General features: G+C 44.3%; 1 protein-coding gene across 1 annotated transcript; it reads left to right on the top strand.

Annotated features, from left to right (window-relative positions):
* The first annotated feature begins 327 nt into the window (after positions 1–327).
* LOC131105676 (uncharacterized) lies at positions 328–10,515 on the top strand. The gene is made up of 12 exons (XM_058054060.2): positions 328–972; positions 1,603–1,742; positions 1,812–1,987; positions 2,476–2,636; positions 2,798–2,938; positions 3,193–3,314; positions 4,970–5,138; positions 5,332–5,477; positions 7,820–7,944; positions 8,019–8,145; positions 8,256–8,389; positions 10,296–10,515. The coding sequence occupies exons 1-12, from the start codon at positions 518–520 to the stop codon at positions 10,419–10,421; spliced, it is 2,022 nt and encodes a 673-aa protein (XP_057910043.2). The 5' UTR covers positions 328–517; the 3' UTR covers positions 10,422–10,515.
* The last annotated feature ends 826 nt before the right edge of the window (positions 10,516–11,341 follow it).

The raw sequence follows: 11,341 nt of genomic DNA, 5'->3' as shown, positions 1-11,341 counted from the left end.
CGTATATATAATTTTTTACAGGTGTACGTACAGCGTCTAACTTTATTTTATACTCGGCTCAGAGCTAGTGAGTACATTGTACACTGTTCACCCCCTCACCCGCCTCGCTCTTGCTCACCATCGTGGCGGCTGACAGCGGATGATTGACAGTCAATTCTAGTGACGTTTGTTACCGCTTTTCGTCTCTTATCTTAAATTTATTGACAAAAACCAAGCTGTGGAACTATCAGACACAATTCGTGTTTTAAATCTAATGGAAACCCCTAGAGAATTGAGAAGAAGGAATGCAGAAGACCATCCGGTGTGTACATTTGTTTTGACCTACGTAGGCCACCGTAGTCGTAGCCTATGACCCGCCTTCTGTTTCAACTATCAAAAAAAATTAAAATAAATAGGAAAGAAACACCACTAATGGTCACACTTGACAACAAAGCGACTCCGAGACGACTTCAAATTAAACATATACTCGAACTTAAATCATCCTGACTTTTACGACGCTCGTATTCAGTCTGGAAGAATGGTGCGTTCATTGTCATGTCTGCTGTACTTATTGTTAGTAGTAAACACTCACATGACTACAGCCGAAGAGAGACCGAGGCGGCGGCTGACGTTGACCGAGGATGAGGCGAGCCAAGCGGACTCAGTCGCCCACGACAACACGGTGGAGCTGAGACACGCCGGGCTGTCAGGCACACCTGAGCCGGGGGACCAGGCTGCCGCGTTTAGGGTCCCGACACTGAGTGGGGAGTTTGTGTACCAGCCAGGAGCTGAGAGTGGCTCTGTGGTCATCCACGCTTTCACCAACAAGTCAGCCTTCCTGGAGTGTCTGTGGAGCACCGAGGCATCCCTGTCCAGTCTTGTTGAGGGCCTGCCGGCAAGTGCTCAGGTTCTCTTCCTCTCATTTGACGACTCTTCCGTGACCGATGCTCTGTGGATGCGGGAGCGAGTATACGACGCCGCCATGATGCACAGGTGACTTCCTTGTACTCAGGGTGAGGCGCCAAACTTAAATGTAAATTTAGGGCAGTAAAGTGAAATGTGCAGCTGCACTCGAAACCTTTAATCCAAGGCAGTGATGTTGTATCAAAGTTAGGATTAGTTAGTTAGTCAAACATGAATCATTTCATGTGTAATTTCAGAACTATTACATGCATGCAAAGCCTTAAAATACGATGCTACCATAGTGACAATCAAATATTCATTCATTCATTTCCTACCGCTTTTCCTCAAGAGGGTAGCGGGGGTGCTGGAGCCTATCCCAGCTCTCGTTGGGCGAGAGGCGGGGTACACCCTGGATTGGTCGCCATCCAATCACAAGGCACATATAGACAAACAACCATTCACACTCACATTCATACCTATGGACAATTTGGAGTCGCTAATTAACCTAGCATGTTTTTGGAATGTGGGAGGAAACCGGAGTACCCGGAGAAAACCCACGCATGCACGAACATGCAAACTCTACACAGAGATGGCCGAGGGTGGAATTGAACCCTGGTCTCCTAGCTGTGAGGTCTGCGCGCTAACCACTAGCCCGCTGTGCCGCCCTAGTGACAATCAAATATGAGTTAACAAAATATAACAGTGTTGTTTTGTTGTCAGTCAAAAGGAGGTTCTGTCCAGGCTTCATTTCTCTCCCGTGCCGGTCTTTGGTCTGGGAAACTGGATCCCCAGCGTTCTGTACTCCTGGGCCTGCAAGGGTCACAACTGCGGCCTGGCCCAGGCGGTCTTCACCTCCAAAGGTAAACCAGCACCCTCCTCGTTATCCAGTTCATTGTTGTTATCTTGTGATCTTTCTCCACTTATTGCAGGGTGGAAGATGCCGGTGATCGTCAAGCGACTGGACGCAAGATACGATTGGCTCATGGGACGCTGGGGTCAGGGGTGGTATCAGCTGAGGGATGCAGGGGATGGGTGTGAGCCATCGCCCTCTGTGGCGGGCTCTGTGGCCTGGCTGTCTGAGAGGAACTGCTCCTTCTTCACCAAGGTCAGCGCACCTAATGCGGTACACCTAAGGAGCTCCAGCACAAGAGCTCTATCTACAGACATTGCCTTTAAAAACATAATGCATGCTATAAATACAATATAATAATAACAATACAAATAAAAATTCACTTTTTATATGCATTATTAGATATAAGTGGGCTGCACGGTAGTCGAGCGGTTAGCGCGCAGGCCACACAGCTAGGAGACCCGAATTTGATTCCACCGTCGGCTATCTTTCTCTCTAATTGATGACTCCAAATTGTCCATAGGTATGAATATGAGTGTGAATGGTTGTTTGTCTATATGTGCCCTGATTTTGGCTGGCGACCAGTCCAGGATGTACCCCGCCTCTCACCCGAAGACAGCTGGGATAGGCTCCAGCACCCCCGCGACCCAGTAATCCTCTTGACTCTCATTAGTCATACAGATTATGGATTCTTCCTGGTCTTTAGCCTCTGACAGGTTGTGACCGACCTTATCTCCCACCAGATCCAAAACATGGCTAAGTCCAACGCCTCGGGTGTCCTGGTCTACGCTGATCCCGGTAACTCCATCCAGGATATGAACTGCATCGGGGATGAGTGTTTGTCGCTGCTGGGCCTACCCGCTGCCATGGTGCACCTGGAGCCTTTCGTTGCCCAAGCGCTACGGTCAGATTGATGCCTAATGCACCATGAATGGAGATGACATTTTAATTCCATTAACATATTTGATAGCGGCCCTCCAGACACACCTGAAGGTCATCCAGCTTAGCGTTGATGCCAATCATATCTGTGCAGTATTTTGTCATAATGGCAGTGTTTGTGTGCAGGTTTGGCTTGCCGGTCAATGTGTCTTTCCAGACCACGCCCTCCCAAAACTTCTTCATCGGCATTGACCAACAGGGAGCGCTGGCCGAGATGGGCTGGTTCCTTTACCCCACGTTCAGCTTTGTCAACTGGCAAGCACAGTGGTGAGTCGGGATTTTAGTGTTTGTTTTTTTTTACCTGCCACCAAACAGCAGAGGGCGCTATTAAACCAGGCCCAATTACCTTGAATGGGCTGCCAGGCATTTCATGTTCTGGTGTTGGAATGTTGGAATCTGGTCAAAATTAAAAACATGGTCAATTGTAATGTTTTTTTTTTTTTTACTATATTTTACTACAGCTTCAGTGGGTTACACAAGTTAAAAAACATTGTTGTATTTTTTTCATGTTTCCATCTCAGGTTTGACTTCTACGCAGATCTGCAGCTCAAACTTGAGTCACCTGCAACTGTCATTCCCGTCTTTGACAAAGTCCAAATGCATGGGAACAAAGGCGCTGTGGCTGTTGTCAACATGCCGCCAGGTGTCGCTATTTTACCTTCCAATTTTTGTATTCAACATACGTCTCATTTCATATCCAAATTCTCAGACGTTAGGACAGGTTAGTCACAGTAGCAGCTGATATCTTCACTTGTATTTCTACAAATAGAATAATGGTGTTGTAGATGAGAAACTGTGTATTTCTGAACATTCAGGTCGCTACTAATACACTCCAGATTTTAGAAGTACAAGTGGTCTTTACAGATGCTCCGATCAATCGGCCGATTTCCATGAAAATGCCTTTCAGTGTCAATCCCAAAAGCCGATTACCTGTGGCTTCTACAAAAAAAAACTTTCCAGGGAGCAATTTAAAAATCTTAATTTTAATACGGCTATTGAAGAACAAACATGGTGATTTTTTGAGGCTCATGATGTGATCATCAAACAACAGCTAATGTAGCCAACGCTGAACACTCACCCGTATGTGTGTGACAGTCAGCATTCATTCATTCATTCATTTTCTACCGCTTTTCCTCACGAGGGTCGCGGGGGTGCTGGAGCCTATCCCAGCTGTCTTCGGGCGAGAGGCGGGGTACACCCTGGACTGGTCGCCGGCCAATCACAGGGCACATATAGACAAACAACCATTCACACTCACATTCATACCTATGGACAATTTGGAGTCGCCAATTAACCTAGCATGTTTTTGGAATGTGGGAGGAAACCGGAGTACCCGGAGAAAACCCACGCATGCACGGGGAGAACATGCAAACTCCACACAGAGATGGCCGAGGGTGGAATTGAACCCTGGTCTCCTAGCTGTGAGGTCTGTGCGCTAACCACTAGACCACATTCATCAGCCTAGATGACCAGGTTCTCTCAGCGGTGGAAGACATTGAGTTTACCAAGTGCTCTTCCTCGGAACCCCCCTGTGTGCTACATATCACAATATGACCATGTCAAATTTTTATTCAGCAGAGTCTCATCACTCAAGCCAGAATCGCCACTGACAGCACCCCTGGCCAATAGCAGTCATCCATCCATCTGTTTTCTATGTTGCTTATCTTCACTATGGTCCCGGGTATGCTGGAGGCGGGGTACACCCTGGACTGGTGGCCAGCCAATCACAGGGCACATATAGACAAACAACCATTCACACTCACATTCATACCTATGGACAATTTGGAGTCACCAATTAACCTAGCATGTTTTTGGAATGTGGGAGGAAACCGGAGTACCCGGAGAAAACCCACACATGCATGGGGAGAACATGCCAAGAGGTTTTCCCAATCTCTTGACTCCGTGGCCAACATGCTAACCACTCATCCATCATGATAGGATAGGCTCCAGCACCCCCGCGACCCTCGTGAGGAAAAAGCGGCAGAAAATGAATGAATGAATGAAGTTTTCATTGGAGACTCAGCACATATCCCTCTTCCCAACAAGCAGCGAGTGCTGCTGTGGGCGTGTCTCCCATCTAAAAGCACTCATAGGCTTCTCCGTTTTGTTTGTGACATCAAAGACACTACAAAACAGGGACAGAAGAGTCATGTTTTTACTTACTTACCTTTTTTCAAATGCATCATGGCCACTTATGCAGTGTCGTTGATTACTGTGGTACATCATTCCGCATCGCAGCCACTAATAGATTGCAGTCCTGTGGGGAACATTAACATTTAGACTGTTGTGTCTCTGCAGACTTGTTGGACTTTGACACACTGCTGCTGGACGCGTCCTTGTCGTGTCCTGGCAGGAGAGACTCGTCTTGCCCTCCATGGGATCACACAGTGCAGCTGTTTGTGTGCTGCGATCACCTCGGACCTTACTGCAACGTGGAGCTGGGCCGCTGGATCACAGCTTTCCGAAGGTAGGATAAAAAAAAAAAAGGATAATAATGTAACAATACGTTACGCTTGTCATTTGGGCATCCTTCAGTTAGATGAGTACGGAGCTTGATGCAGTGGCGTGTGTTATAGTTGGTAGGTAGAGATTAGAGAATGGTTACTTCCAGAAATGGGAAGATGGAAACATGTTTCCATCATGTGAGTTGTTGTCTGCAGAGGTATCGGTCGCTGGCAGACGGACGTCTCTCCCCTCATTCCTGTCCTGGACGCCAGCAAGTGTATGTTCACAATGAAGACAGTCCCGTGGGCGATGCCATGGATCGTCTCCCTCAACCTGAGATTCAGCACCGCCAACCTCACAGGTATGAATTTACATGCAAGGACACTCAAACCTCCACTTTTTCTTAAAGGTCACTTCCTGTAGTATTTTTCGCTGGGTATGAACCACGGTTTTTTTTTTAAACGTGATTAGTGTAGAGTCATTTCTCACCACTATGACTTGACTCTATCTATCTCTGTTTTCCAAAAGTATGTTAATTGATAATTTATGCTGATTCATGGTTGAAATTGTATATATTTTTTATTAAATTGGGCATTTGTCAGCATAAAAATGGCTAAATGAAGTAAAATACAAATATAAGGCATTCAGAAGATGCATTCAAAGACATTGTGATGATACTGTATATCGTGTTCTACACTGGTCACCAAGCCTCAGTGATGCTGGGTGAGACACACAAGCACCAGACCGGATTGCCGGGACTACGGCCGTTGACAGCTTTGGCTGGGCCCGGGACAAAATAATATTATATATTAATATGTACAGTGCATCCGGAAAGTATTCACAGCGCTTCACTTTTTCTACATTTTGTCATGTTACAGCCTCATTCCAAACTGAATTAATTTAATCTCTTACCTCAAAATTCTACACAAAATACTCCATTATGACAATGTGAAAAAAGGTTTTTTTGACATGTTTTGAATTTATTAAAAATAGAAAACAAAAAAATCACATTTACATAAGTATTCACAGCCTTTGCCATGAAGCTCAAAATTGAGCTCAGGTGCATCTTTTTTCCACTGATCATCCTTGAGATCTTTCTACAGCTTAATTGGAGTCCACCTGCAGTAAATTCAGTTGATTGGACATGATTTGGAAATATAATAACTGTCTATATAAGGTCCCACAGTTGACTGTGCATGTCAGAGCACAAACACCAAGCATGAAGTCAAAAGAACTGTCTGTAGACCTGCGAGACAGGATTGTCTTGAGGCACAAATCTGGGGAAGGATACAGAAAAATTTCTGCTGCTTTGAAGGTCCCAATGAGCACAGTGGCCTCCATTATTCGTAAATGGAAGACGTTTGGAACCACCAGGACTCTTCCTAGAGCTGGCCGGCCTTCTAAACTGAGCGATCGGGGAAGAAGGGCCTTAGTCAGGGAAGTGACCAAGGCCCCGATGGTCACTCTGTCAGAGCTCCAGCGTTCCTCTGTGGAGAGAGGGGAGCCTTCCAGAAGGACAACCATCTCTGCAGCAATCCACCAATCAGGCCTGTATGGTAGAGTGGCCAGACGAAAGCCACTCCTTAGTAAAAGGAACATGGCAGCCCGTCTGGAATTTGCCAAAAAGCACCTGAATTCTCTGGTCTGATGAGACAAAGATTGAACTCTTTGGTGTGAATGCCAGGCGCCATGTTTGGAGGAAACCAGGCACTGCTCATCACCAGGCCAATACCATCCCTACAGTGAAGCATGGTGGTGGCAGCATCATGCTGTGGGATGTTTTTCAGCAGCAGGAACTGGCAGACTAGTCAGGATAGAAGGAAAAATGAATGCAGCAATATATAGAGATATCCTGGATGAAAACCTGCTCCATAGCGCTCTTGACCTCAGTAGACTGGTCATGTACCTTGACCATATAGACAGTAGACATTAGCATACAGCCAAGATCTCAAAAGATTGGCTTCAGAACCACTCCGTGAATGTCCTGGAGTGGCCCAGCCAGAGTCCAGACTTGAATCCGATCGAACATCTCTGGAGAGATCTGAAAATGGCTGTGCACAGACGTCTCTCATCCAACCTGATGGAGCTTGAGACTTATTGCAAAGAAGAATGGGCAAAACTGCCTAAAGATAGGTGTGCTAAACTTGTGGGATCATATTCAAAAAGACTTGAGGCTGTAATTGCTGCCAAAGGTGGATCAACAAAGTGTTAAGCAAAGGCTGTGAATACTTATGTAAATGTGATTTTTTTGTTTTCTATTTTTAATAAATTCAAAACATGTCAAAAAAACCTTTTTTCACATTGTCATAATGGAGTATTTTGTGTAGAATTTTGAGGTAAGAGATTAATTTAATTCAGTTTGGAATGAGGCTGTAACATGACAAAATGTAGAAAAAGTGAAGCGCTGTGAATACTTTCCGGATGCACTGTACATATTAATACATATTAATATATATTATATATATTATTATTTTATATATAATGAAATAATAATATATATAATAAAATAATATATATAATATATATATATATATAATATATTAATATATATTAATACTTGTGTGTACAATTCCTAATAGTATTATACACACAAGACGGGCGAAGCGATGATATCATGTCCATTAGGACAGAGCTTTTGCCACTTTTGCATCATAGGGGACTTTTTAATGACACACTCCAACTACTTGGCGATTGATCTCTCAGGCAACCACACGGAGAAGCTCCGCCCCTTCCGGGTGATGTCACTGTACAGTGGTGGAACCTTTAACAGGACCTACAACAAGAGGTACCTGCCCATCATGTTTCCCGTCCCAGCGTCCACCAAGAAGGTAGAAGGTCAGACATCGGAGCTTTTAAAGGCGGTGAGCGCGCCCTCCTTCACGGCGGTTTCTCTCTTTTGCAGGTGGAGCTGTACGCCGTCATCACGGGACACGGCAGCGACGAGAATGGCTGCGGGGAATTTTGTGTCACTTCCCATCACTTCCTGTTTAACGGCGTCCACAACAACAGTCACTCATTTGACTCTGCGGGTGAGCAAAGCTTATCGTCTGTAAATCTCGGACTAGTGAGGCTCATTATTATTATTATTTTTATTTTTTTTAATTATTATTATCTTTGTATGGTTCTGCGGATCCAACAGGATCGGCGCTGGGCTGCACAGAGCGAGTAAAAGATGGCGCCGTGCCCAATGAACATGGCACTTGGCTGTACGGGCGAGGAGGCTGGTGCGATGGACTTCAGGTCGATCCCTGGAGGGTTGATGTCACCGGACAGGTCAGCGCCTTTGCAATAAAATAAAAATCACAAAGTCTGAATATTTAACAGCCAATTATGTTAAAAAGTAAGAATTTAAGCTCTGCTTGTTAACTAACACACTTGTTTTTCTAGAGAATAAGAACATGTAGCTGGATGGAAGCAGTAAAATAAAAATCACAAAATCTGAATATTTAACAGCCAAGTATGTTTAAAAAGTAAGAATTTAAGCTCTGCTTGTTAACTAACACACCTGTTTTTCTAGAGAATACGAACATGTAGCAGGATGGATCAGTGTTGCCAATTTTGCAACTTCCATCCATCCATTTTCAAGGGAACTTATCCTTCGGGTCACGGCAGGATGCTGGAGCCTATATTTTGCAACTTTGTTGTTGCTACTTTTAGACCCCGGGAAATACCTGTACTCCTTCAAAATAAAAGCGACATAAACAGAAGGAGTCTTAAAGGGGACCTTTATCCTTTTTCCACTTGTATGATGTATAAATGTAGTTAGAATGTTGTTTTCTTGTGTTAAACGATGCCAAAATTTCAGATAATGCACTTGCATTTGCAAGTGAGCCCTGAAAGAAGTTTGTGATGACTCAAAACGCTTGGTTTCAGAGGGTGTTGCAAAAGTGCCCCCTTGTGATGTCACAGAGGAGCCCACTTCCTTATACGGGCGTGGCTGTAAGCAGATAAGCTCTCTGTCCTCCCCCAAGCTCTGCTCTGCTACGTTACTAGCAGTGGCTCGTAAGGGAAAGCCACATTTGTTTACAATTTCCTAAATGGCCACCATCAGGCACAAGTGGTTGGAGGCATTTCACACTGGACTGTTTAGTGAACATGGGCCAGTATGCAGCTGGACTAGCCGACAAACTTGCTGTTACTTGGTCATGTGGAAGAGTCAGAAGAGCAAGCACTATTTAACAATTTATCAGTGTCCTAACTGTGTTTATTTTGTGTAAGTCATGAAGTAACCTCTTTTCTTGAGAAACTTGAGACTGTCCAGTCTGTACTTGCGGATCGGATTCGGGATCCAACACATTTTAAAAAGATAAATCGCCGTTTATTATGAACTCCTATACAGTTTATTGACTCCTATGAAGTTGGGTTCACAGTTAACGGCACAAAACCGGAAGTCCTTCCAAGCACCCGGTAGTGTGATCACAGCGGAGTGGGCGGGCCGTGGGTGGAATAAATTTAAACAGACCGTTTTCCCGGGAAATACCGCTGAATAGGTGCTGATTGTGGAAGTACTAGAAAGCTTTCTGTGCTGGTTATTGTGTGTAGCTGCTCTATAGGAGTGTGTCAACATCAGAGAAAGTTATGTGTGTCTCTTAGCACACAACTGTGGCGTGTTGAAGTTTTGAAACAAAATGCAAAATCTTAACACTTGATGAAAAACATGATCTATGAAACAAAAAGACATAATTACAGCTAGGAGCCCAGGGTTCAATTCCACCCTCGGCCAGCTCTGTGTGGAGTTTGCATGTTCTCCCCGTGCATGTGTGGGTTTTCTCCGGGTACTCCGGTTTCCTCCCACATTCCAAAAACATGCTAGGTTAATTGGCGACTCCAAATTGTCCATAGGTATGAATGTGAGTGTGAATGGTTGTTTGTCTATATGTGCCCTGTGATTGGCTGGCGACCAGTCCAGGGTGTACCCCGCCTCACGCCCGAAGACAGCTGGGATAGGCTCCAGCACCCCCGTGACCCTCGTGAGGAAAAGTGGTAGAAAATGGCAAAAAAAAGTGTGATGATAATTCTAGAACTTACTGTGAAGCATGAAAGCAGTACAGCGGTATCACTGGTGTGATACAGTTCTTACTGTGTTATGATCCAGACTCCATTATGACCTCCATCTCCTGTGCCTTAGTGTATTTTCCACAACAAAAAAGTACAGTGTGTATTGAATTGATGTTTTCAGTTGGAACTGAGCGGCTTCGAATCCAACACGGTGCTCTACTTTGGCTTGTTCGGCGGCAAGGATCCAGACCCGTCTCAACAGCCGGGTTATATCATCATGTCCTCTTTTCTCATCTTCTACAAATGATTAAACTTTTATTTTTCATACTGCTTCCCGCTTGTACCTTTTTTACCCCCAAAGAAGAGGAGAGCATCTTGTCCTTGCTTTCTTCCAGAGGATGCGATGCATTCGGGGTATTTTTGTACTTAGTGTGTCCTAGTTGGCACCCATTTAGGAGTGACGTTTTTTTTAACTAATAGCTATGTCATAGATGTTCTGTATGTTAAGCATTTTTAAGCATAAAAAATAGCTAAATGAGCTCTAATAAAAATACATAAATTTATGTCTGATATATGCTATTTAGAAGATTTTCTACTATGATTTTTTTTCCCTTTTATTAATATTGAATCCTACTTCAGAAATTCACTTATGGTTGGTCTAGAACAGGGGTCGGCAACCTTTACTATGAAAAGAGCCATTTTACCCAATGCCCACTGAAGAAAAATAGCCTGGAGCCGCAAAACATATAGTATGTTTAAAACAACATTGGAGGGAATTTGGGGGTATCAAAGTAGTTCAGATAAGAAAAGACGAGTTGGAGTACTCTTGCTAGTTTTGGAGATAAACTTACATAAATGTATGTGTAAACTACTGTAAACGTAAAAACAAGTTCCCATGCCGCTGTTTTTAAATTATCTCGAATTTATTTTTTAGATTTGTAGGTAAGTATTACTTGTTTTTCTTCATGTACTGAACTGGATAGCAGTCAGAACTCACTCAGGATGCATTCATGGTCTCAGACAAAGTTGGATTTTTTAAAACTCATTACAAAAGACGTGCATTTTCCCCACTCGGGTGTTAAAAATATTCAAGAATCGCAAAGGGAGCCACAATAAAGAGGCTGAAGAGCCACATGCGGCTCTGGAGCCGCAGGTTGCTGACCCCTGGTCTAGAACCAATTAACTGTGACAAACAAGGAACGACTGTATAACAAAACCCTGCAGGGT

Source organism: Doryrhamphus excisus, linkage group LG5, assembly GCF_037039965.1.
Source record: "Doryrhamphus excisus strain RoL-2023G ecotype Guam linkage group LG5, RoL_Dexc_Guam_v1.1, whole genome shotgun sequence".
Taxonomy (NCBI): domain Eukaryota; kingdom Metazoa; phylum Chordata; class Actinopteri; order Syngnathiformes; family Syngnathidae; genus Doryrhamphus; species Doryrhamphus excisus.
Note: the sequence above shows the minus strand (reverse complement) of the source record. Positions and strands in the feature narration are given on the sequence as shown.

Excerpts from the sequence above, each read along its gene's own strand:
- LOC131105676 (XM_058054060.2), top strand. The coding sequence starts at position 518 with ATGGTGCGTTCATTGTCATGTCTGCTGTACTTATTGTTAGTAGTAAAC. Across the intron at positions 1,743-1,811 it reads GGCGGTCTTCACCTCCAAAG|GGTGGAAGATGCCGGTGATC; the intron begins GTAAACCAGCAC and ends CACTTATTGCAG. Across the intron at positions 2,637-2,797 it reads TTCGTTGCCCAAGCGCTACG|GTTTGGCTTGCCGGTCAATG; the intron begins GTCAGATTGATG and ends GTTTGTGTGCAG.